This window comes from Lytechinus pictus, chromosome 5, assembly GCF_037042905.1.
Source record: "Lytechinus pictus isolate F3 Inbred chromosome 5, Lp3.0, whole genome shotgun sequence".
Lineage (NCBI taxonomy): Eukaryota > Metazoa > Echinodermata > Echinoidea > Temnopleuroida > Toxopneustidae > Lytechinus > Lytechinus pictus.
The window spans coordinates 53,331,552-53,357,295 of record NC_087249.1 but is presented as its reverse complement, the minus strand read 5'-3'; the positions used below and the strand labels follow the sequence as shown (position 1 = coordinate 53,357,295).

At 36.8% G+C, this 25,744-nt stretch overlaps 1 protein-coding gene across 1 annotated transcript in view; it reads right to left on the bottom strand.

Moving 5' to 3' along the window:
- LOC129261092 (protein WWC2-like) overlaps positions 1 to 16,451 on the bottom strand; it is a 44,415-nt gene extending 27,964 nt beyond the window's left edge. Inside the window, exons 1-3 of the mRNA XM_054899136.2 lie at positions 16,327 to 16,451; positions 2,827 to 2,867; positions 2,158 to 2,226 (exon numbers count right to left, since the gene is read on the bottom strand). Of these exons, the coding sequence (XP_054755111.2) occupies positions 2,158 to 2,226; positions 2,827 to 2,867; positions 16,327 to 16,451 (235 nt within the window). The remainder of the gene's footprint in view (positions 1 to 2,157; positions 2,227 to 2,826; positions 2,868 to 16,326) is intronic.
- Between the last annotated feature and the right edge of the window lie 9,293 nt (positions 16,452 to 25,744).

Below are 25,744 nucleotides of genomic sequence, written 5' to 3'. Positions count from 1 at the left end.
GATGAGTCATTGTTTTGCAGTGGGAGTTACACTTTCTCAAAATGCTAGCATCAGCATCCACTGGTAAACCCATTTATATTCCATCCTCTGAAATCGTATTAACCCTTTTACAGCATTGTTTGAAAGCGATGTCAAGTGATGCCAAGATCATCATTTCGTTTTCATTGCATGATGGCCAGCCTTTACCAGCCTTGTTATGTTCAGACTTGTTCCTTAAGTATAAACGGAAATAGTCTCAGACTATTATGGAAAGGTCTTTTTTTTCCTCCAACTACTAGAGTGCCACACAACAATAGAATGTCTTGCAGACATCCTCATGGCCTTCATACTGTCAACTAAAATACACTTAGCTTGCCTGTCTCTTTTTATAAATCCACAATTATCTTTGAAAAAGGGAGGAAGTTCTCCTTGAGCAACCAAAATAGAAGATTGGAGGGAAATTCAATGAGTAGCAAGGAATACTTAGAGTCTCAGAGAACAGTCAGAAGGAAAAAAATAAATAAAGAGGTTTGATCATTATTGAGGGTTTGACAGGAGGTACATGTACAGCGCGTCCCCCCAAAAATGTCCCTCTGATCATGGACCTACTCCATGCTCTGATATACGGCTGAATTAATTCCAAAATTGAAAATTATTCTCAATGAAATATCTGGTAACAGAAAGCTCATCTCGAGTCCTAACTTTAAAAAAAAATTCCATAGGTCTCGCTTCAGCAGTTTTAAATACACAGTCGATTATGTAACAATGGTGCTTTTCAGCCCATTCCAAGTTTGCATTCTACATGAAGTTCTCGCAATTTTGACAAGTACTATTTAGCAAGTATTGTCTTTCAGGGAGATTACGCTTAATTTGCTTCCACACTGCCAAAAATTACCTGGTATTTTCTGATCGGGGTAAATTTACCGATCAGAAAATACCTGTACCTGGAACTGACGAACTTTGAGGCAGTCTGAAACCACCGAAATTAAGAAGGAATACATTGTAGGCCAATGTGGAAATGAACAGGTCTGCCCTTCCTGAATTATGCATGTGAAGCATTGCATACATGTATTTACATAGGCCTACATACAAAAGATCTGAGGTGCACAAGGTGCTTTCACACATCCCCATTCAGGAAAGAACCTTGCAGTTTGCCTGTATGAAAGTACACATGTATTAATGGACATTATCTGATCAGGATGGGTGTGAACACGCATACAGTTTACAGGTACTATGAAACCTGGATGTGAATTGCATTGGATGATGAATATGTGTGGATTGTCCTCATATGACCCTGTGGGAAAAAAAACCTGATTGACCTGACCTGTTACCCTTGTACCATCCTAATATCAAATCAACCTGATTTAAGCTCATCATCTCATAAGCCAAGGAATGCTAACGTCTTCCCCAGGTGTCAATACAATGTAAATATCCACCCTCTCCTCTTGTAAATCATGGATTAACTTTATTTAATGTTGAAAAATTATTATGGAGAATAGGCCAATTGAATAAAAAGCCGACATACAGGTTTGCGATTGTTACATGAAAACGATATAGAATGAGCGTTTCCCACAACAGGTACGTGTAGGCCCAATGCACATTAACATTAAGTCAAAACGTTGCTCAACAGATTTTTTTGTTTTCGGAGTCTCATACAGGGTGCTACTTATTCCAAATAACAGTGAGGTGGAGCAGTTTACGATCTTGATAACGAGTTTAGCAGTATTTGGACCTGTCTGGATTAATATCATTGATCTGTGATGAGAGGGTGTTCATGCCCCTCCAACGCAGAGCTGAGTATTCTAACAGAAACAAAATCAGTATTAACTTATGGGAAAAAATCTACTATATATCAAGAAAGAACATTGAATTGCTATAGGCCAAACTGACAAAATCTCTTGACAATGAAATAACCAAAGTTTATGAGAGTCAACTGCAGCAAAGGACACTACTTACCCTACAAAATATCCACAAAAAAGGAAAAAGAAAATAAAAGTTTTTTTTTTTCTTGAAGGCCAATACACAAGTATCACAATTTTAATGTCTGATCCACAATGTGAAATCTTTCACAAAAAAATTACTGTATAATCACTGGTATTCTTTCAAAATACAATGTTATCGAATCAGAGGTAATGCGAGAGACAAATTTCATCCTCAATTCATTGTGAAATAACTTACGATTTAAATGATTGATGTAATAGGCTCCAATTGACGGATCAAAAACTTTCTCCCATCCAAATGGCAACTCTAAATGAAAAGAAAAAAAAGGAAACTTTTATGAACCAATATCTTCAGTTTAAAAAAAAAAAAAAAAAATCAACGCACAATATGTACATGTACAGTGTATATAGAATATGTTTAACTTATTTCCTAAACTTCACTTCTTCTTTTTGTAGTATTGTAATCCTATAAAATGCATCATTTGAATGTTGAAATAAAATGTTACAAATTTCACAAAAGAAACAAGTCAAAGCAAGATGAAAATTAAGGAAGTCACAGTCTGACACACCTAAGTTTTTGTATCGCTTATAAATTTTGATAAAACATTCTTCCTACATGTAATGTGGTCTGTTTTGAGCTATTAACATTTGTCATCAAATATTTCCCAATCTTACCAGTATACAAAAGTTACATGCACATGTATATAGTATACAAGAACCTTATATGGAGTACTAAAACTAATAATTAATAAAGCTTTTTACAATCCATTATATTTCAGAATGTGATGCAGATTTATATATGCATGCATTTGTGGCTGTTATTACTCAATTGCTGCTTTTAAGAAAAAAAAAGGTCTTGTTGTCTTGAAGATAATCTTGTGGACTAAAAATAAAAATCTTTACTTACCATCACCTACACAATCTGCAAATGACACTGGTTTGATCAATCTAGGAATGAAAAGAGAGAAAACAATGTGTTGATTTAATCACTTATGAACAAATCACTTATGAACAAACCCCTACCCTCTCCCCCTCCCGAAATTAGCAACACAATTTTAGTGCTTTCATTTTTTCCACAAAAATCACACATGTAGCAGACAGAAAATGGTTTATACATGTAGTTTATCTTCAGATTGTTGCATACCAATGTGGGTCTAGACCTTTACAAGTTCATGTACAAAGTAATCTAGATTATTGAGAATTTAAATACTTAAAGCAGTAAACATATAATAATTGATACACCTAGACCTAGTACATCACATTCTTGCAACGTGTGTACCAGACCAAGTGACCATTCGAATGAAGCAAATATAATTTTTTTTTTCATCATACTACAGTGCATACAAAACAGGTGTCAACTACATGTACATGTAGGCATATTTCTAGGAGATTCTCATTTATATGAATCCTTCCATGTGTACATGTATAGAAAAGTTCATGTATATGCTTTTTTAAACCAGAATATTGTGTATCACTTCAGACTTTTCATAGAAAATTTGATTTTATTCTGCTTAAGTCATTTGCATGCGCTTCAAGTAGCAATGGGCTGTGAAGCAGTACAAAAGGCTTCTAACGAAAAGCCTGTGCACAGCAGTGCATGCTGCAAACAAAAGCTTTCCATCAACCCCACAAGGCTCAACGCAAGAAGGAAATATGCACATAGCTGATAGTATGTGTCTAATACCAGAGCTAACAAAGGGATGGAGGCAAATCAATAGATGACACAAAGATAGGAATGTAGATCAATACCTTTCTTTTGGGCCTTTTAATAGTACTATTTGGAAGCCAACGCTACTTTGGCCTTTTAAAGATGAAAGTACATCATACTTTATAGTCATGTGACTGCTCGTAAAATAAAATGTAGATGAAATGTAAATGGAGATTTCAATAGCTACATGTACTTCAAGGCTTTCCTATCTATCTCATGATTTTGAAGCTCTAGAGTAATGTTTAATAAACTACATGTACATGTAGGCAGCCCATAGTTATTTGGCCAACATCACCCAAATTTATAGGCCTATACATGTAGAAAAGCCTACAATACAGGTGTAGGCCAACATGTAGGCCTATGCATGAGATTAACGTGTTACTCAATACTATAGGCATCAACACATAGGACTACGTGTATGTAAAGTCTGATGTGTAGGCCTACTCATGCCAGGACCAATAAAGCCTGGACCTAAATTAATCCAAGTTAATCAGAGTTAAACACCATGCATTAATCTAGGTCCATCATATCTATTTCAATAAATTTAATGTGACTTCTCATTTCAAACACCTTCTGGTTTTCGTGGGAACTCAGTTGCATTTCTACAGGATTCTTCCTTGGACTTGGGATTTTGCCTGATTGTTATGGGAAATATTTCTTCCAAGTTTTTAATTCTCACTTGCTGTATGCCTTCTACATGTATCAAATTCAGAAAAAGTTGTAGACCCAGTACTAGTTTTAGGCCTCTCATGATAATGTACATGTACTTCAGTACAGTACATGTATTATATGGAAATGGAATTCATAAATTGACTGATCCAGCAAGAAACTGTCAAAAACTGTACATTTTGACTACAGACATCATAAGGTGGTTTCAGACCGCCTCGAAGTTCGCCAGTTCCAGGTATTCTCTGATCGGGAAATTTACCCCGATCAGAAAATACCAGGTATTTTGGCGGTGTGAAAGCAAACTACGCGTAATATCCCCGAAAGAAAATACCCGATAAATAGTAGGTACTTGGCGAAATTACGAGAACTTTCACGGGGATTTTTCCAAGGTCGTGGGTATTTTGGCGGTCTGAAAGCAAATTACGGGAACTTTTAGCCCAGCGTGTCGTTGGGTGCGGCGCCGTGCATGGGTTGCTGCTGGGCTAGTGATTTTGAATTTCGCGCCTTGCTGCTTATCAGACCATACTGCGCATGCTCGTAACTTCAGGAACTTATCCCGAAGGATATGTTTCAGGGCGGTGTGAATTCAGGAATAATTAATGGGTATTTTTCAGCCTAAAAAAGTTCTCGTAATTTAACGGGGATTCTTGTGATCAAGGCGGTTTGAAACCACCTATAGACCAGCTACAGAGCTCTAAAAAAAAAAATCTGACAGAGAGCAACTTTAGGAGCCCATTATGTGCTCAGCAAGTGGTCTTAACCAGAGCCCATTTGGGAAAAGAGGAAATGATTTACGCAAGGTGTTATGGAGGATTGTCACATACCATTCCTTTAATACTACAAATTTCTTGTATTTCCCAGAGTTTCAGCACAGTCTATAGAAACAGACTCTTATTAAACATATACATGTAGTTAGAATTTCAATATAACTATTTTCTTTTAAATCTTCATCACCGTTCTTCTGATCATTTTTAATATACAGTGCACTTTATCTTTTAACATTAAACTTTCTAGGATCATAATCATTATAAAAGTTTATTTTTATTATCGTTCCTGCTGTTTCCATTGTTTCTTAAACTGCATCATTTCAAAAGAAAATAAAGATGCCATGTACAATATTCTGTAGGCCTACAATACATTATGAGCATAAAAAGATGTGATTGTACATGATGTACATGTAGGCCTACAGCTACATGTACACTATCTGTGAAGATGCCTGCATCATTATCATTTTTGTAATCATTCTTTTATTCTTCCTAATCTTCACAACACAGTTGATTTATTTTTTACATACATGTACCTTTTTTTCTCCCTTAATAATCATAATGATGGGCAAAATTTTCAGTCCAGAGTCCAAGAAGAAACTTTGACTTGTTTCACCATACTGTAGGTCATCAGTTTCATCAGTTCCAACATTGGACCATGAAGCTATTAAGAGAAGGAGAACCATCTTCCAATTTCTCTCCTAATCCTTTGTTATCGCTTCCTTCGGGCGAAGGAACGATATCTAACATCAATCGGCGAGCCGCCAGGCGAAAGTTAGAGCCCGCTTACATAACGCGATAAGCCCCCTCGTAAAATCTGAGGTCAGAGATTTTTTGAAGGACCATGCGAGGCACCGCCGTAAACGACGTTCTCCCACATAACTTCTCTCCGAGCTCAGTTTTTGTTCAAAATTGAAACACAACTTGCAGTTCTTCTGACATCTATATCTCTTCGTACGGATTCCTGATGTACGTCTTTTATGAATGGTTGAACTTCTGAGATGATCCCCTTTGCATACATACCAAATACGTCACAATCTGATTTGACTTTATTTGACAAAATTACAAACGGAAGAAGTTGGAGATGGCTGAAGTTGGCTGACTTTCTCCCTTATTTAAATCTTCACCTACCCGTTCCTGTTTTAGAAATTATAATAAGGTGAAAGGGTAGACTTTGAGCTCAATTTTAATGCAAAAATCATTTGTGAGGGTACGATGGCCTTGATAATATAACGACGAATCTGCGGGGCATTTCTCTGGCGATTGTCGCATCGTGAAGTACCCTCCGGTGCCCAACGTACTCCTATTTGTGTTAGTTGAAAGTGAGTGTAATGAATGACGGGAGCTCCGAGCTCAGCTCGGGTCTCTGGATCGTTTTTGGAAAATAGCAGGGGCCGCGGAGCGAATAAATTTAATTTACAAACAGTAAAAAGGAGAACTAATTACAAAAAAAAAATTAGTCTACATAATAAAGAACTTAAAAATAACATGTTTGGGACCACAAAGAAGTATACCCAGTTCTGTGTTAGGACAATTCATTTTAAGTTACAAAGTCATTTGGAAAAATTTACAAGCAAAGTTTTACAATTTTTAGTACAAAAAAATAATTATTATTTTAAAAATATCATAGAGAACAAAATAAAAGATTATTACAACTATTGAATTCATATTTTTAGTTTAATCTAAAAAAAAAAGGAAGCTTCCAAAATATAAAGTGTCCGGACACCCGACCCCCCCCCCCCCTCATTTCTAAAACATTCTATTTCTATTCTAAAAAAACATATTTAGAAACATCAAATATCGTTATGATTTTTGTCAGATTATGGGATTTTTTTGTTTGTTTTAAGATTGTACTTTTTTCTTTCATATCCTTTTTTCTTCATCATTCTATCCTTCCTCTTGCCCCCCTTTTTTTATTCCATCTATCTTTATTCCCTATCTTTCTTTCCTGATCTTCTCTCTCTTTTCATTTTTCTTTCTTCTTTGTCTTACTCTCCTTCCATTTTTAAATTTCCTTTTTACCTTCATTTTTTTCTTTCCTTAAACTTTTCTTTGCTTCCTTCTCCCTTTTCTTTTCGTTCTTTCTCTCCTTCCATTATTTTCTCTTTTTTATTCTTTCCTCCCTTTATTTTTTCCTCCCTCTCTTTCATCCTTTCTTTCTTTCATTCTTTATTTTATTATTCCCTTCTATACTGTATCCTTTTTTCTTTCTTTCCCTCCCTCCCTTCCTGTTTTTCTTCTTTTTTTATTTCTTTCTTTCAAAGAATGAAGGAAACATTTTTCTTTTATTCGTTCTTTCTATCCTCCTCCTTTTTTCTTGCTTCTTTTTTTTTTTTTTCTCTCCCTTGTGTTTTCTTTCACACATCTTCCCTTCCTTCTTTTCTTTTTCTTTACTTAATTAATTTCAAAGAATGACGGAAACGTTTTTTTTTCTTTTATTCTATCTTTCATCATTTTATTCTAACATTATTTTTTCCCTTCATTTTTTCTTTCTTTACGTTCTCAAGTCAACTCTTTTCTTTCGCTTTTTCATTCCCTCCTTCATTCTTTCGTTCACCCCCCCCCCTTCCAATTCTGTACATTTTTTCCCAAGTCGAACACCGTGTAGCATCCTTTGTTGATCTTTTTTTTTTAAGACCTGGCTCGGTCGATCCGCTCATGCAGCGTACTTTGTCGATTGTCCCGTATTTCTATTTGTGAAATCTGGTCACCCTGTATTCAGCTGGTTCCAAAACCAGATTTTCGTCTTCGAAATCGTGAGCCGCCATGTTTGCATAAAATTCGTGAAGCCGATGTGAAATGCATTATGGGTGAAAACGCTACTGCGCAAGCGCAAACCCGAGCTGTCGACCGCGTCGATCAACTTTCCTTATCTGATTTACCAGCGGCCTGTGTAATGCGCCGTGAGGGACCCTGCTGAGAGGGGATTAGCGGTGCCGCGCATGGGGCAAAGCGTTTGAGAGAGTCAGATCTCCTTCTCTAAATAGCTTCATGATTGGACAAAGGTCTTCATTGGAAACTAACTTTGCACTCAGACACTTTCACATTTGACCTCAAGTGTTGTTGTGGTGGGGGGGGGGGGGGCGGTTGTGTATTGACACTGACTTGTAGTTGCATAGTAATGTACATGTAGGCTTTAATATGTAGGCCCTACATGTAGAAAAGCAGGCCTACATGTAGCTAGATGCATTAAAATACAATTTCCACAATATTTCCAGATATCGCAATTCCAGAATATTCACATTTCTCACACGAGACAATGGTTCTGCTTTAATAGGCCCTAGTAAAGTTTACAATATCTCCTTCAGCATCAATTGTACTGTAATTCAATACTAAAAATCATACAACAAAACCTGTCTAGTATTCCACAATTTTTCCAGTTGAAATGACACTGAGTAAATAATGAGTGGGAGTGGGAAAATTTGTAATCTCAACCTACATGGCAATTACTAGTACAGTATCATGTCAACTATAATTAATAGTTATTATTTTTTATTGAGTTGACATGAAAATTATAGGTTCCCAGTTTTTAAAATCAATTTGATACAAGAAAATACGTTTGGAACTATTTTTGTTACATATCATTACAGAAATTAGTCGGTAGCTTTCTGATATCCACATGAATTCAGAAAACACAGTACTTAGGCTGTAAAAACACTGCAAAAACACTGTAAAAACACTGCCATGTGAGGATACTGGATATCAGGAAATACTCTATTCAAATCTTCACCCCCCCCCAAAAAAAAAAAAAAAATGGTTGAAAAAGAAAAATGGCTATACTAAACTTTTGAAATATCTGTATGCTACAGATGAGATTAGTTTAGAGTAATAGGGCCTACATGTACATGTACCCTTTACCATGGACCTATTACGAATGGACATTCAACGAGAGCATTTTATGACCACCACCTGTTTCCAGCTGTCAAAATTGCTGTCTAACCCTTAACTTTCTCTTTACGCGGTTTTTACGACGACCGCCCGGGGCGATTGTTTACACAAGCTCCTTTCGGCCGATGATCGTCACCGATCGATCACTGGCCCTCTTTCGACCAAAGACGGTCATGTTGTAGCCCCGATTGCCAATAGGGAAAGTCCCTACATTACCTAGAATGCAATGCGCAATTCATATCCGGTTTTTCAGTACATTATTTTAGGCTGTCTATAATGTGCGATTGTCGTCTGTCCATAAAAAAAAATCCCGTTAAATTTCATCAATCCTGTGGAATTTTATGCCCAAATGAAAATCAACTTCTGACCGAAGGTAAGCGCTACTATCGACATCAATACTGTCCGAAAAAGATGAAATTTTAACGTTTTTCCGCAGATTTTTTCGTCAAATTTCAACTGCTCTTTTGCCGCAGATATACGGATCTGCAAGGTGATGTCAATGCATTTCATTTCCGGTTGTTAGCGATGTACGTAAAAAATACGTTTATGCACGCCTGTTTTCTTGTTTCTGCTATCATTTTCATAGCGCTAACGTTCGCTGCTGTGCGTTGCTTTTGATAAAGTGAACGAACAACATCGCAATGGGTAGGAGCAGCGTACAATTGATTTCCGCTGTCCATCAGTGAGAGCGTGTTTTACGACCGGCTTGATGGGTGTCAGCTGCCAGCGCTCTGTTTATAAAAGGATTAGCGGCGACGGTCTTTGGGTCAAAGGAGGGGATTCGTTGAATGTCCATTCGTAATAGGTCCATGCATTTACCAAAGGGTCTTCAAGCTCGTCAGGGGGGGCAGGGATACGTCCTTTGCATGGGTTGTGGCTCGTCAGACTGCCCCCCCCCCCCCCGTACATGTAGGTACGCTAGTGGATAGGCCTATTTTTCCAACAGCATGATTTCTGCTGCAACGTACAGACCATTCAGAGATGTGCAGAGGAGTATATTTAGTTTTACAGGTATATTATTACGTCTCTGGCCTAGTATACGTAATATCACATAAAAATGGATGCAAGAGATCTAGGAAGAAACTGCTCTATCAATTCTTCAAAATTTTGGCAGAGACTGTGCCTTTTGTCAATTGTCAATTTTGTACTTTCAAATACATGTAATAGGACAATTTTTGCAAGGTTTCAGGAAACTATTTGCAGCATGAAAAAGAAAAAAAACTTTTGAGTTTAAGTTGAGGCTTCAAATACAATGAACAGGTGGACCTTCACTGTAGCTTATGTAGGAATAGCAAAAAGCCTTTCTTGCTCTCTCTGATCTCTCATACACTGTCTGCAAGACATTGAAATTTGTTCATGGGCTAATGAGTTTCGAGGTAGGGGAAGGCGGGGTAAGTTGTGACACTTTTTGCATTTTGCACGCTAGAATTGATATGACTAATAATATTGTAGTTAATTATTAAGTACAGTACCTTGCCTTTAAATTTGATTCTTGGGAAATATTTTTATAATTACCTATTTATAACTTTCTACCACCACACTGAAATTCATTGTGACCTTTGAAAAAAAAAGATGTCAAATGGCTCAACTTGCCCCATCTATGGGGTAAGTTGTGCCACCTTCTGGGGTAAGTTGAGCCACAAAAACTATAAAATGTATGAAGGAAGAACCAGCATGTCAATTTTTTATTTAAAGTCTTTTCACTTGCTAATTCTCTATATATACTAACATCCTCTAAAAGTAAAAGAACTGTCATGTGAATTTGATCCTTTCTGCCTGCATATCAATGGCTTTTTAAGGTTTTTTTGTTTTATTATTATACATTACCATAACAATTACCAATGTGGCTCAACTTGCCCCATGTTGGCTGGCACAAATTACCCCAGTCCAATTTTAATGCGGTATTTTCACATCCACACATTTCTTATGCATCCATCATGTAAAAGACAATGACAAGAATGAGAATCCATACCTGGACTGAATATATTGTTCTTATTTCTTTATTATATTCAAAGACGTGTGGGAGTAAAAAGCACTAATGTACATGTATTTCACACCCTTTTTTACCTTTTTGGCTGAAATTCGTATTTTTCCCTCTAAAAAAGTATTTTTTGTTTCAAAGTTGAAAACAATGTGGTGGGATTAAGGGTTATGTAATGGGTCATCCATGCACGACACCACAACAATGTCTGACTCATTCATTATTGGCCTTGGGGTTGTGGCTCAACTTGCCCCTATGCTCAACTTACCCCGCCTTTCCCTACATGTAGAACGTACACGTAAATGTAGGGCCTACATGTACTGTATTTTGAGTCTGAAGGCACAGACTACATGAAGTCTGCTGTACAAACCCTACATTCAAGGGAAGTGGTTTGAATAAACAGCCTACAATGAATGTGTACAAAAGGCACTATCACCCACCAAGTTGTATCTGAGCTACATGACGATGACCCACTTGTTTATCAATCAGGGTCTGTGCCTGCAGACTAGTCATTCCCCCATGGAAACTTGATCAGTAATTGATGGGTCTGAGACAAGTCTAGGGATGAAATTAAAAAATTATAGGCCTACATGTACCTCTAGCCCATTTTATAACTCAGCCCCTGTTGAAAAAAAATGTGGCTTTAAATTATAAAGACCAGTGTGTTTTGATTAAAAATGTTTAAAAATAATTTTGACAAACTTAATGGCTTGCCTTGTACATGTACATGCATTTTGGGGCCTGAACAACTGTTTGTTTATCATGTATTTTTCCTAATTGGACAGGTGTGAATAAAGCCTGTCCCCTGCACCTTTTGCTGGTCACCACAAAGATAGTGAGCATAGCCCAAACGCATTCTACTGTGAAACCTAAAACTATTTCAAGGCAGCATAGTTTGCGGACAAATAAAACACCGCATTCCTTTCTATATGGGGCCCTGACAATTACAGAATTTTGAGTTTTGCAAATTCACTGCATCACCGAACCCCTTTCACATTTACATTGTTACATAAATGTAAATTGGAGAGACTCTAATTTTAATTTTTAGTGGAAAAAGAGAGGCTTCAGGCAAAACGTAAAAATATGCATGTAGAGCTATGTGGAGGTCTATGCCTAGGCTATGGGCTTGTAATTTGAAAAGTATGCCAAGTCGCCTATCAGGTTGACACTATTGGACTTCACATAGGCCAACAATAAAAACTGAAATGAAGCAAAATTGTTACAGTGTATGTAGACCTACTTCTATGGATTTTATGGATAAAAAGCAATGTGATAAGAAATATGTCAATGCAAAGTAATGTGAATTCTTCTTAGCTTTAATAATGTAGACCATCTACATGTACATGTACATGTAGATCAAATCAATGTTAAGATTTTCATATCCTTTTTTTTCAATTTAAAAGTCTAACTTTGCACATTTCATTCAAATTTAAAACTTATTCAACAGGCAATCAATGTGACAAAAACATAAATATTTACCTTTGAAAACTATGGACCCTCCCCCTAATGCCTGAATGCCATAGACATACAAAGTAACGTTTACAAGTACAGTAGGCCTACATGTAGGCCTATTACATGGTAGACCTAGATCTATGTTGTATCCTCTGCAGATACCTCCTGTAATTCTTTGAGATCACTCTTGTCTGCATGACTGCATGTATAAAACAATGGATGATAAAGAGGCACATACTACATGTACATGTATTTTAGGCCTACATGTACTTGTGACAGTACAACTCTTGCTAAATGCTTTGTAATGTATGCTTGTTAAAAATTGTATTATAATCCTACAACCAGGCTTTTTTCACAACCTAAATGCAGACATGTATTGAATGATTGCATCACACAAGCGTTTGCTGTTACTTCTATCTATTCAAGAATTTGTCAATGTTCTATTTGTGGTACATACATGTATACATGGTCTTCTTCTCCATTTTTGTGCACAAATCTCAGGGGATTTACAGGGAGTCTGCATTCTCATCTCTACTTTCCCTTTTTTGTGCTCGCTTCAATTAATACTTAACTTACATTTTAGTAACCATTGTTAAATGTCTCGTATAATGAGTTTTTATTCTTTAGGTTGCCTCTTATTCTCTTTCCAGTTTCCACCTCTTTCTTTCCCTTTTCTTTTGACTTATCCCTATTTCTTTCCCTTTTCTCATCCTTTTCCACTCCTCTCTCCTCTTTCTTCCTAATCATTTACTCCACCTATTCTTCATTGGTGACATTATGTTATGGCTTTTGGCATCTACTTTATGATACATTTCTTTTGCATCTGTATGAATCTGTTTTGTATATAAATATTTATTCATAATGTTTACTTTATATTTTGTTAAACAGTCACACATTTCAGTCTTTGACTGCTTGTGATTGTATTTTGATAGTTTTTATCGCCATAAAATCCAATATATATCTTACACCAGGATTGAAGTTTTGAAAAAAGCTATTCAAACCAGTGTTCAGCACATCCCTCTACGACAATATATGTAGTTCATAATTCAAGATGCATGTACATGTAGGCCTACATGTACCTCTAAATGTAGGACCAACAAATACTGCAGGCTAAATCATGAATTTTGTCCAATGGATGTGACATGAAATTGTTTTTAACCTCAAACAAACATACAAAATAACACTTTTTTATTCCAGAAGCTATTGAAAAAATTGTGAATATATGTGGTGGCTTGCCTTATTACATGTACACTCAACCTCCGGAATTAGTACAATGTAACTTAAGCAGGAGCCAGGAGGTGACGTACTACAGTGTACAAAAAAATGCCCTGCTACTTGTTGGAATGTCACTCCTTGTTTATCAATGGTCTGGTATAATCAGGGAGTTACTTTACATCTAAACAGGGTATTGTAGTGGCATCAGAGCTAAGGAACAAAGTCCAGATCATAAGGTCCCAATTTGAAAGATATTTGACATTCTTGCCCTGATTATCTTCCCTGATAGAGGAGGCTGATTTTCAATAAGCTTGAATAATATTGACAATCTTCCCTCCTTTTATCATGATAAACCCCCATTATATATTCCTTGGTTGTTCCAATCAAACAGAAAAAGATTAATTTTTTTTAATACTCAAACATTTAACAGGCCATAAAGGTGCAGTAAATTTTATGACATACTCTGTCAACAAGCATGTATAGCTCTAATGCATACATCATTGTAATATTTTGGTAAAAATACATCTTTTGGACTGACTACAATAGAAATATACAACAAACTACATGTAGACTTACAGTATTAAATAATATAACAAAGGAGAATTTATGTAAAACAAACTAAATGTACTGAATATGAACTGTATCTAGGCCTAGGCTATATTGCAGATCAATATGGTGCTCATTTAGCATCCAGCAAAGAAATATAACAGCAAAATTCATGTAGAACAAAACACATCTCACCCAGTTGAAAATGAAAAAGTAGGGTGGCTATTACACTGTAACCCCTTGACCAGTCATTATTTCATGAGCCCAAATGAAGGTGAAAAAGCATAAAACACCTTTGTATGGGGCGAGTTATAAATAATTTGGCCAAGCACATCAAGTGAAAAAGTTTTTTGTAAACTCGTAGAGTAGACCTTCACTATAAATTGATCATTGAAGAATTTGACTAAAAGATAACTTTCATTTCTCTTTTTCAAACTACAGTATTTTTATGCTCAAGCATAGGATCTTTTAAATACAGGAAATAGCCTGATAGGGATAGAAAACTACTTTTACAGAGTGGAATTTATTTCTTTCTTTCACATCTTGAGAAGTCTCCCTTTGTTCCCTAATGTCCTTGTTATGTACAGTACAAGGCTGATTAGGTCTTTGTGCCTGCAGCTAGCATATTGCACAAAAGAAATTATGCAAATTAGCCAACCAGGCAAACTGCTGAAAGTGACTGATGGCAACGTTGTTTTTTTTTTCTCCAAACAAATTGCCGTACAAAAAAATGCTACAATCCCACATGTGCTTAATTTCCATCTCCAACTGTAATTTTGCATATATACATGTGTACATGTATTATCAAATCTTTATACTAACATTAGGCCTAACATTATCAGCTTTAATAGGGCTAGGCAAACTTTAGACCAAAAGCTTCAGTCTCTGTTATGTTGGCTGTTCCGCTGAACTCCGTTGGCTCCACTCACCAAATTCAGAGACAGAAGTTCTAGCTCGAGCTGTACAGGGACTCAATGGCCATATGTTTATGTATTAAGTTCGGATAAAACAGGGAAGTGAAATTGCGCGACAGCCAAAGTAAGTCACTGTTTTTTCCCCGTTTTGGTGCATTTCAGGCCAAAACGGAATAATAACCTTTATTTTGGTACAGTTCTTTTTATATATTTTTATGAAATAAAGACAAAAATCGATGAGCCCCGTCAGGGGGATTTTGCATTGTTAACCCCCTAATGGTGGTTGCACGATAGCGAGCCGTCCGTGTACGAGAAAAAAAAAGAAGAAAAAAATGTTTAAAAAACTCCTCGAAACAGAAGGCTGCCAGCTGTCAAGGCAAACTTTTGCGTTTTTATTTGCAAATATCTTCTTGCACATTAACATAATTTCTCCTGGTGATTCTGGCTATGAATGAGAAGAAAATTCTAAAAGTTGGCACACTAGAAATAAAAATGAAATGATCACACTCAGTCAGTCAGGAACACAGAGTCATATAAAAAAAAAAAAGAAAAAAAGAAGAAGATTCTGGAATATAAAGATGGAGAGAAATTGGAAACATTTTCCATCATTTCAAATGAGCATTATCTCAGCAATCAAATTAGTTTAAAATGTGAAATTGTTATCAATTTGCCAAATAAATAAACAATTTAATGTTTTACGTTACGGATGCACGCGTCGTCCGTAACGTTGGTGAAGAACAATGAGAAACAAGATGGCGGCATAAACATCAGGCAAGTCTCCCCCGTCTTTTCATAATTTTTCTCATTTGTTTGATGAATTCTTGTTTAAAAATGAAATCGATAGTGTAGCCGTAGAAATGTCGAAAATGAATTATCCCATTTAGTACATCATACTAGTACATGATTTTTTATTTTATTTTTAGGGCTACATCAGTTTTTTAAACTTTTACTTTTACTTAGTTTTACTTTTATTAAGGAGAAATCCCGGGGGCGAAAGTTTCAGGTTTTTTGGCGGTACATGCAGATGAATGGGATTGGGATGGAATCCCTGGCTCCAAGGAGAGTAAGCATACGTTAGTAAATGATTTTTACTCTCTAGGAACCTCCTGGCTAGCTAAGCTAGCGCTAGAAGTTAGAGTAGAACGGCACCCCGCACACCCCGCTCGCCATGCCCATGGCCATGCCAGCCTGTGGATGTGACAGCCGCACCGCAGGCACAGAGACCGTACCGACTAACACCACGGCCACCTTGCGATCCCGATCTGCCTACCTGTCGCGAGGATCAACCCAAGATGTCTTTCTCGTACTATGGTCGATAAAATAAACTTTTCCATCAGCATCAGCTTCTTCCCATCCTGCTGGAAGAGGTAACTCTCCTTCACGTGTTCTAGGCATCCTCTTTCCGTATCTACGAGCTAACAATCTACAAAATGGTGTGATTTATCTCCTCTTACTGGCTCCACAAACTGATTCCACCGCCATGTTGTTTACACCAGAAAATTATCTGTAAACGCGCGCGCTCTCGCGGTGTGTATATGCACGCGCGCGCGTGCAAGTTCGTATATACGTATACTAAACTGCGGCCGCGAGTGCCGCTCGCTCTTTTATTTTAGCGGCAAGCAAAATTTGGCAAGAGCGAAAGAGCACCTGCTCGCTCCTGCCGCGCCGCATCTCGAGCGTACGTAGCCTTGGTGACATCATTCACCAAAAATGTCAGATATTTCAACGAGCAAACAACCTGAATGAGCAGCGACCGCAACCAGCGTACGTAGCAGAACAAAAGCATCCGAATTGGCGAAGTAGAGGGGCGCTATTTATGAAAGCCATAGGGAAAACATTTAGGAGGTGCCGTGGCCGAGTTGGGCGCCTGGCTATATAATAAAAAGTCCGGGTTCGATCCTCGGCCGCGGCATGCAGCTATGCCCTTTTATCCTGCTTGGAAATAAATGGAAATGCTATATGCATTGGTAACAAGGTGACTGTGTACTTGTTTAAAAAAAAAAATTTAATTAGGTTTGCAAAATCAGACCTGGGCTCCTTAACACTAAGCTATAACGATCAATCATACGCTTGATTTTTACGATTGATTGTACATTCTAGTCAAGCAATCAATCGTTTAAATTTGTTCTACGATCATTGCTAAGCTTTGTGTTACGGGACCCTGATGTGAGGTTTGGGTTATACAGACGTGTCGGGCCTGTTATGAATAATAAATAATGATGATGACGATGATAATAATACTACTACTAATAATAATGATACTAAGAATAATATTGATAAGGATATTAATGAGTTGAGTTTATTAACAATATTAACATATTTACATGAATGAATATAATGTATAATACATATTTACAAGAATGTGTTTGTATAACATGAATCATATAAATGCAATTTATAACATAACATAAGCATAGTCTATATAAAAGCATATAATGATACCGCATGTGATATCAGCATATAATACGAAAGAGCATCATCCGATGTGGTTTGTCTTGATGCAGTTTCACCTGACAAGAAGCAATCTCACCATAAAAAATTGATCGTATTCATGAACATAAATTATAAATGGTATGGGTGATTTTTGTACCAAAAGAAATGCTATTAAAGGGAGAACCAAAAGTTAGCACAAGTGCTAGTCGAGAAAGTGGTTCCCCAAAAGGATCAAAGTGCAATCTACTCTACTAAAACAACTTTCTTTGATTTTTTAAATTCCAAACTCATATTAATCATCAAACTTCATTAATCAAGTGATTTTTCAAATTTTTACGAAATGAAAACAGGGTTCTTTTCTCTCGAATACTCTGGGGCAAACTATTCCACAACTTCGCTCCAACAAAAGATAGAAAAAAGTGCCATGTGTCGTGTTACATTTAGGGAGTCTTAGCATGGATGGGATGTTCTTTCATCCGCGTAGCCAGGATTTCATTTTGGAGGGGGCGGTAAATGCACGCGAAGCGTGCCAACACTTACAGAGCGTGCGAAGCGCGCTCCCTAGGGGGTGGGTGCAGGGAGGGGGAGTTTCCCCCTCCCTCGCGAAGCGCGAAGCTTTCGGTGTTTCTTAAATTAAAATAAAAAGGAGCCGTCTCTCCTGTCTCTAGTACCTATATCAGCTCCAATTCAGTTGACTATATTTTGATTTTGAACCTTGTTTTTTAAAGTGATTGTGAACGCACAAAAAGGGATAAAATTGAGGAAATTAAAATAATATTTACCCCGCGCGAAGCGCGAAAGCTAAAGCGTTTTATCAAGTTTTTTCTAAAGAAAAGGGTCCCGAGATAAGGGTATTCCCTAAGTTATACTGAATGCTTCCCTTGGAAAGATTACATTTGATTCCAAACAATTTAGCGGCAGTGCATATATTTAACTCGCAAAACAAGAAGGGTATATGCCGGGAGGAAGATATTTCTCCCCGTGCAGAGCAATAAACTCTGAAATTTCAAAGTGCGGACATTTCATCAAATGCATATATCTATACCCCATCGGCTCCAATTCAATTGATTTTCTAAGATTATTGAACTTCATTACAAGGAAAATAGTGCGCAAAAAGTTGAAACTTCTGTGATTTATTGAAATTTTATAAAAAAGGATGATGTATAATTTCTTTGATTTATCCTGAAGCGCTTAATTTTGAATGATAAAGAAACTTAAGTGTCATTCAAAATTTCAAACTGAGGGCGCAAAACAGGACAGGAGATGAATGTGCAGGGAAATTTTAATAGAATTTGATTTAAAAAATATTGTACTTTTTTTCTATTTAATATGACACGAATTTTAGACCTTCCTCTTTTGAAATTAGGAACCTGTTTGCCCCCAAATTATGGTTGTTTAGTAACGTGCTGAAAAGCGGGAGAAGTGGCCTATATGGAGGTGACGGCAGAAATTGATATATGAAGATTTTACCCGCCCGAAGTCGACCCGACCAGAAGTTGCGCGATCAATTTGAAAAAAAAAAGATAACTTCATATACTTCGGGCTAACCTTACTCTTATTCCATGCCCTAATGTATACATTTAACTTTAACTGGCAAGAATCAGATAGCTGAGGTCGAAAAACAGGGTTAGAGAAAGGGATAGGGAAACAAAGGAGAACTACAATATTGTCATTTAACCGCGCGCAGCGCGGAAGCAAAATTCATATATATAAATTTAGAGCAAGAGTGAAGGAGTTTCTCTTTTGAGAAAAAAATAAAGAATAAAAAAAAGAAAAACCCACAAAGCTACCTTTCTTCCCTTCGTTTTTCCTTTTCTCCTCTCTTTTTTCTCTTCTTTTTTTTTCTTTTTGGGGACGTTTTGGGGGGGGCGACCGCCCCCACCGCCCCCCCCTGGCTACGCGCCTGTGTTCTTTACCCCTATAGTTCTGTAACTATGATTTAACAACTCAAATTATTGCTGTAAAGAATGTGGTAAATGTTCCTTGTGTAATTCATAAACAAATGTTGATACTGCAAGTTTATGCAAATCATAAACATCTAATACCCCCAGACTGACGAATAGTGGCCTAGAGCTTGTTCTAAGTCGAAAATGTAATTGCTCTCATAGCCATTATCTGCGCCAAATATAATATTTAGGTGGCTCCTGTAGCTACTTCCCCAAACTTCAATTCCATAAAATATGTGTGGTTGTATGAAACATTTGTACAAAAGCATTAGAACATGAAATTTTCCGCCTCATGCATTTATCAATACATTGGATCTGGTTCTTCCACAACAATGAAAATAAATATCAATGATATATTATTATAAATGAATTAGTAATATACTGTGTACAAGATGTCTTAGTGGTCTGTCCTTGAATCCTCGTTTTTTAGGGTGTTTACTTTTTTCATAATGATAAGAATATTGATGAAAATAACAATGATAAATGGTAAATCATTATTAAAGGTCAAGTCCACCCAAGAGAAATGTTGATTTGAATAAATAAAGAAAAATCAAACTAGCAAAACGCTGAAAATTTCATCAAAATCGGATGTAAAATAAAAAAGTTATTACACTTTTAAGTTTCGCTTATTTTTCACAAGACAGTGATATGTACAACTCAAATGAGACAGTCGATGATGTCCCTCACTCACTATTTCTTTTGTTGTTTATTGTTTGAATTATACAATATTTCATTTTTTATAGATTTGAAAATAAGGACCAACTTGACTGAATTATATAGTATTAACCAATGCTCATTCCACATGTTCGGGGAGGAATTAATCGTTGTTTCACTCGACAATGAGGAGAAAAATATAATATTCCCTATTTCATATAATAAAGTACAAAAGAAATAGTGAGTGGATGACATCATCAGTCTCCTCATTTGCATACCCACCAGGATGTGCATATAATTGTTTTGTGAAATTAAGCAAAACTTTAAAATGACATAACTTTCTTATTTTACATCCAATTTTAATGAAATTTTCAGTGTTATGCTTGTTGAATTTTTCTTTATTTATTCAAATCAACTTATTGTTGGGGTGGACTTGTCCTTTAATTAATTAATAATATTATTAATAAATCAGTAATAATATATTTTTATTATTATTCACTGTGTATATTTTGTCCTAGTGAGCTGCCCTTGAATCTTCATTTAGGGTGGGTTTTTTCAGGGTGATTCTAGCCGATGCTGTTCAATGCGGGTAGTGACCCCCCACCAATCTATCTACACATCAAATCATCTTGCGATCATGAACTCAATCAGGCAAATATATACATCCATTACTCATTCATTCGCAAATCATTCCACAGCACATTTAGCTATCAAGCAGTCTACCATCCACCATCCCTTATCAAATAAATCATTAATCAATCCATCGATCATTCAGTCCTACCAATTATTATTCATTCAAATACCAAACCATCCATCTTCTACTATCATTCAACCCGTCAGCTCCATCAACCAATGAAACCTTTCCTATATCAATCTATCAATAAAATAATCAGTATGCATCTATCAATTGGTCATACTGCTACTCCATTCAATCATTACTCTTAACAAACCATCCATCCAATGCTATCATTCAACTAGTCAATCAAACCATCCCTTCATCACTCTTATCAATTAATCAGTAATCAATCAATCCTACTATCAATCAGTCCAACTATCCATCCAATCATTACTCAACCATCCATCCATTGCTATCATTCAATTAGTCAATCAAACCATCCCTTCATCACTCTTATCAATTAATCAGTAATCAATCAATCCTACTATATCAATCTATCCAGTCATTACTCAACCATCCATCCATTGCTATCATTCAACGAGTCAATCAAACCATCCCTTCATCACTCTTATCAATTAATCAGTTATCAATCCATCCATCAATCAATCCTACTATCTATCCATCCAATCATTACTCAACCATCGATCCATTGCTATCATTCAACTAATCTATCAGTCAATCAATCCATCCCTTCATCAATCCATCAATCAGTCCTACTATCAATCCATCCAATCATTACTCAACCATCCATCCATTGCTATCATTCAACTTGTCAATCAATCCATCCCTTCATCAATCCATCAATCAGTCCTACTATCAATCCATCCAGTCATTACTCAACCATCGATCCATTGCTATCATTCAACTAGTCAATCAGTCAATCAATCCATCCCTTCATCAATCCATCAATCAGTCCTACTATCAATCTATCCAATCATTACTCAACCATCGATCCATTGCTATCATTCAACTAGTCAATCAATCCATCCCTTCATCAATCAGTCCATCAATCAGTCCTACTATCAATCCATCCAGTCATTACTCAACCATCGATCCATTGCTATCATTCAACTAGTCAATCAGTCAATCAATCCATCCCTTCATCAATCCATCAATCAGTCCTACTATCAATCTATCCAATCATTACTCAACCATCGATCCATTGCTATCATTCAACTAGTCAATCAATCCATCCCTTCATCAATCAGTCCATCAATCAGTCCTACTATCAATCCATCCAGTCATTACTCAACCATCGATCCATTGCTATCATTCAACTAGTCAATCAGTCAATCAATCCATCCCTTCATCAATCCATCAATCAGTCCTACTATCAATCTATCCAATCATTACTCAACCATCGATCCATTGCTATCATTCAACTAGTCAATCAGTCAATCAATCCATCCCTTCATCAATCAGTCCATCAATCAGTCCTACTATCTATCCATCCAGTCATTACTCAACCATCCATCCATTGCTATCATTCAACTAGTCTATCAGTCAATCAATCCATCCCTTCATCAATCCATCAATCAGTCCTACTATCAATCCATCTAGTCATTACTCAACCATCCATCCATCGCTATCATTCAACTAGTCCATCAGTCAATCAATCCATCCCTTCATCAGTCCATCAATCAGTCCTACTATCAATCCATCCAGTCATTACTCAACCATCGATCCATTGCTATTATTCAACTAGTCAATCAGTCAATCAATCCATCCCTTCATCAATCCATCAATAAGTCCTACTATCAATCTATCCAATCATTACTCAACCATCGATCCATTGCTATCATTCACTAGTCAATCAGTCAATCAATCCATCCCTTCATCAATTAGTCCATCAATCAGTCCTACTATCTATCCATCCAGTCATTACTCAACCATCCATCCATTGCTATCATTCAACTAGTCTATCAGTCAATCAATCCATCCCTTCATCAATCAGTCCTACTATCAATCCATCTAGCCATTACTCAACCATCCATCCATCGCTATCATTCAACTAGTCCATCAGTCAATCAATTCATCCCTTCATCAATCCATCAATCAGTCCTACTATCAATCTATCCAATCATTACTCAACCATCAATCCATTGCTATCATTCAACTAGTCAATCAATCCATCCCTTCATCAATCAGTCCTACTATCAATCCATCCAGTCATTACTCAACCATCGATCCATTGCTATCATTCAACTAGTCAATCAGTCAATCAATCCATCCCTTCATCAATCCATCAATCAGTCCTACTATCAATCTATCCAATCATTACTCAACCATCGATCCATTGCTATCATTCAACTATAGTCCATCAGTCAATCAATCCATCCCTTCATCAATCCATCAATCAGTCCTACTATCAATCCATCTAGTCATTACTCAACCATCGATCCATTGCTATCATTCAACTAGTCAATCAATCCATCCCTTCATCAATCAGTCCTACTATCAATCCATCCAGTCATTACTCAACCATCGATCCATTGCTATCATTCAACTAGTCAATCAGTCAATCAATCCATCCCTTCATCAATCAGTCCTACTATCAATCCATCCAATCATTACTCAACCATCGATCCATTGCTATCATTCAACTAATCTATCAGTCAATCAATCAATCCCTTCATCAATCCATCAATCAGTCCTACTATCAATCCATCCAATCATTACTCAACCATCCATCCATTGCTATCATTCAACTTGTCAATCAATCCATCCCTTCATCAATCCATCAATCAGTCCTACTATCAATCCATCCAGTCATTACTCAACCATCGATCCATTGCTATCATTCAACTAGTCAATCAGTCAATCAATCCATCCCTTCATCAATCCATCAATCAGTCCTACTATCAATCTATCCAATCATTACTCAACCATCGATCCATTGCTATCATTCAACTAGTCAATCAATCCATCCCTTCATCAATCAGTCCATCAATCAGTCCTACTATCAATCCATCCAGTCATTACTCAACCATCGATCCATTGCTATCATTCAACTAGTCAATCAGTCAATCAATCCATCCCTTCATCAATCCATCAATCAGTCCTACTATCAATCTATCCAATCATTACTCAACCATCGATCCATTGCTATCATTCAACTAGTCAATCAATCCATCCCTTCATCAATCAGTCCATCAATCAGTCCTACTATCAATCCATCCAGTCATTACTCAACCATCGATCCATTGCTATCATTCAACTAGTCAATCAGTCAATCAATCCATCCCTTCATCAATCCATCAATCAGTCCTACTATCAATCTATCCAATCATTACTCAACCATCGATCCATTGCTATCATTCAACTAGTCAATCAGTCAATCAATCCATCCCTTCATCAATCAGTCCATCAATCAGTCCTACTATCTATCCATCCAGTCATTACTCAACCATCCATCCATTGCTATCATTCAACTAGTCTATCAGTCAATCAATCCATCCCTTCATCAATCCATCAATCAGTCCTACTATCAATCCATCTAGTCATTACTCAACCATCCATCCATCGCTATCATTCAACTAGTCCATCAGTCAATCAATCCATCCCTTCATCAGTCCATCAATCAGTCCTACTATCAATCCATCCAGTCATTACTCAACCATCGATCCATTGCTATCATTCAACTAGTCAATCAGTCAATCAATCCATCCCTTCATCAATCCATCAATAAGTCCTACTATCAATCTATCCAATCATTACTCAACCATCGATCCATTGCTATCATTCACTAGTCAATCAGTCAATCAATCCATCCCTTCATCAATTAGTCCATCAATCAGTCCTACTATCTATCCATCCAGTCATTACTCAACCATCCATCCATTGCTATCATTCAACTAGTCTATCAGTCAATCAATCCATCCCTTCATCAATCAGTCCTACTATCAATCCATCTAGCCATTACTCAACCATCCATCCATCGCTATCATTCAACTAGTCCATCAGTCAATCAATTCATCCCTTCATCAATCCATCAATCAGTCCTACTATCAATCTATCCAATCATTACTCAACCATCAATCCATTGCTATCATTCAACTAGTCAATCAATCCATCCCTTCATCAATCAGTCCATCAATCAGTCCTACTATCAATCCATCCAGTCATTACTCAACCATCGATCCATTGCTATCATTCAACTAGTCAATCAGTCAATCAATCCATCCCTTCATCAATCCATCAATCAGTCCTACTATCAATCTATCCAATCATTACTCAACCATCGATCCATTGCTATCATTCAACTAGTCCATCAGTCAATCAATCCATCCCTTCATCAATCCATCAATCAGTCCTACTATCAATCCATCTAGTCATTACTCAACCATCGATCCATTGCTATCATTCAACTAGTCAATCAATCCATCCCTTCATCAATCAGTCCTACTATCAATCCATCCAGTCATTACTCAACCATCGATCCATTGCTATCATTCAACTAGTCAATCAGTCAATCAATCCATCCCTTCATCAATCAGTCCTACTATCAATCTATCCAATCATTACTCAACCATCGATCCATTGCTATCATTCAACTAGTCTATCAGTCAATCAATCCATCCCTTCATCAATCAGTCCTACTATCTATCCATCCAGTCATTACTCAACCATCCATCCATTGCTATCATTCAACTAGTCTATCAGTCAATCAATCCATCCCTTCATCAATCCATCAATCAGTCCTACTATCAATCCATCTAGTCATTACTCAACCATCCATCCATTGCTATCATTCAACTAGTCTATCAGTCAATCAATCCATCCCTTCATCAATCCATCAATCAGTCCTACTATCTATCCATCCAGTCATTACTCAACCATCCATCCATTGCTATCATTCAACTAGTCAATCAGTCAATCAATCCATCCCTTCATCAATCCATCAATCAGTCCTACTATCAATTCATCTAGTCATTACTCAACCATCCATCCATCGCTATCATTCAACTAGTCCATCAGTC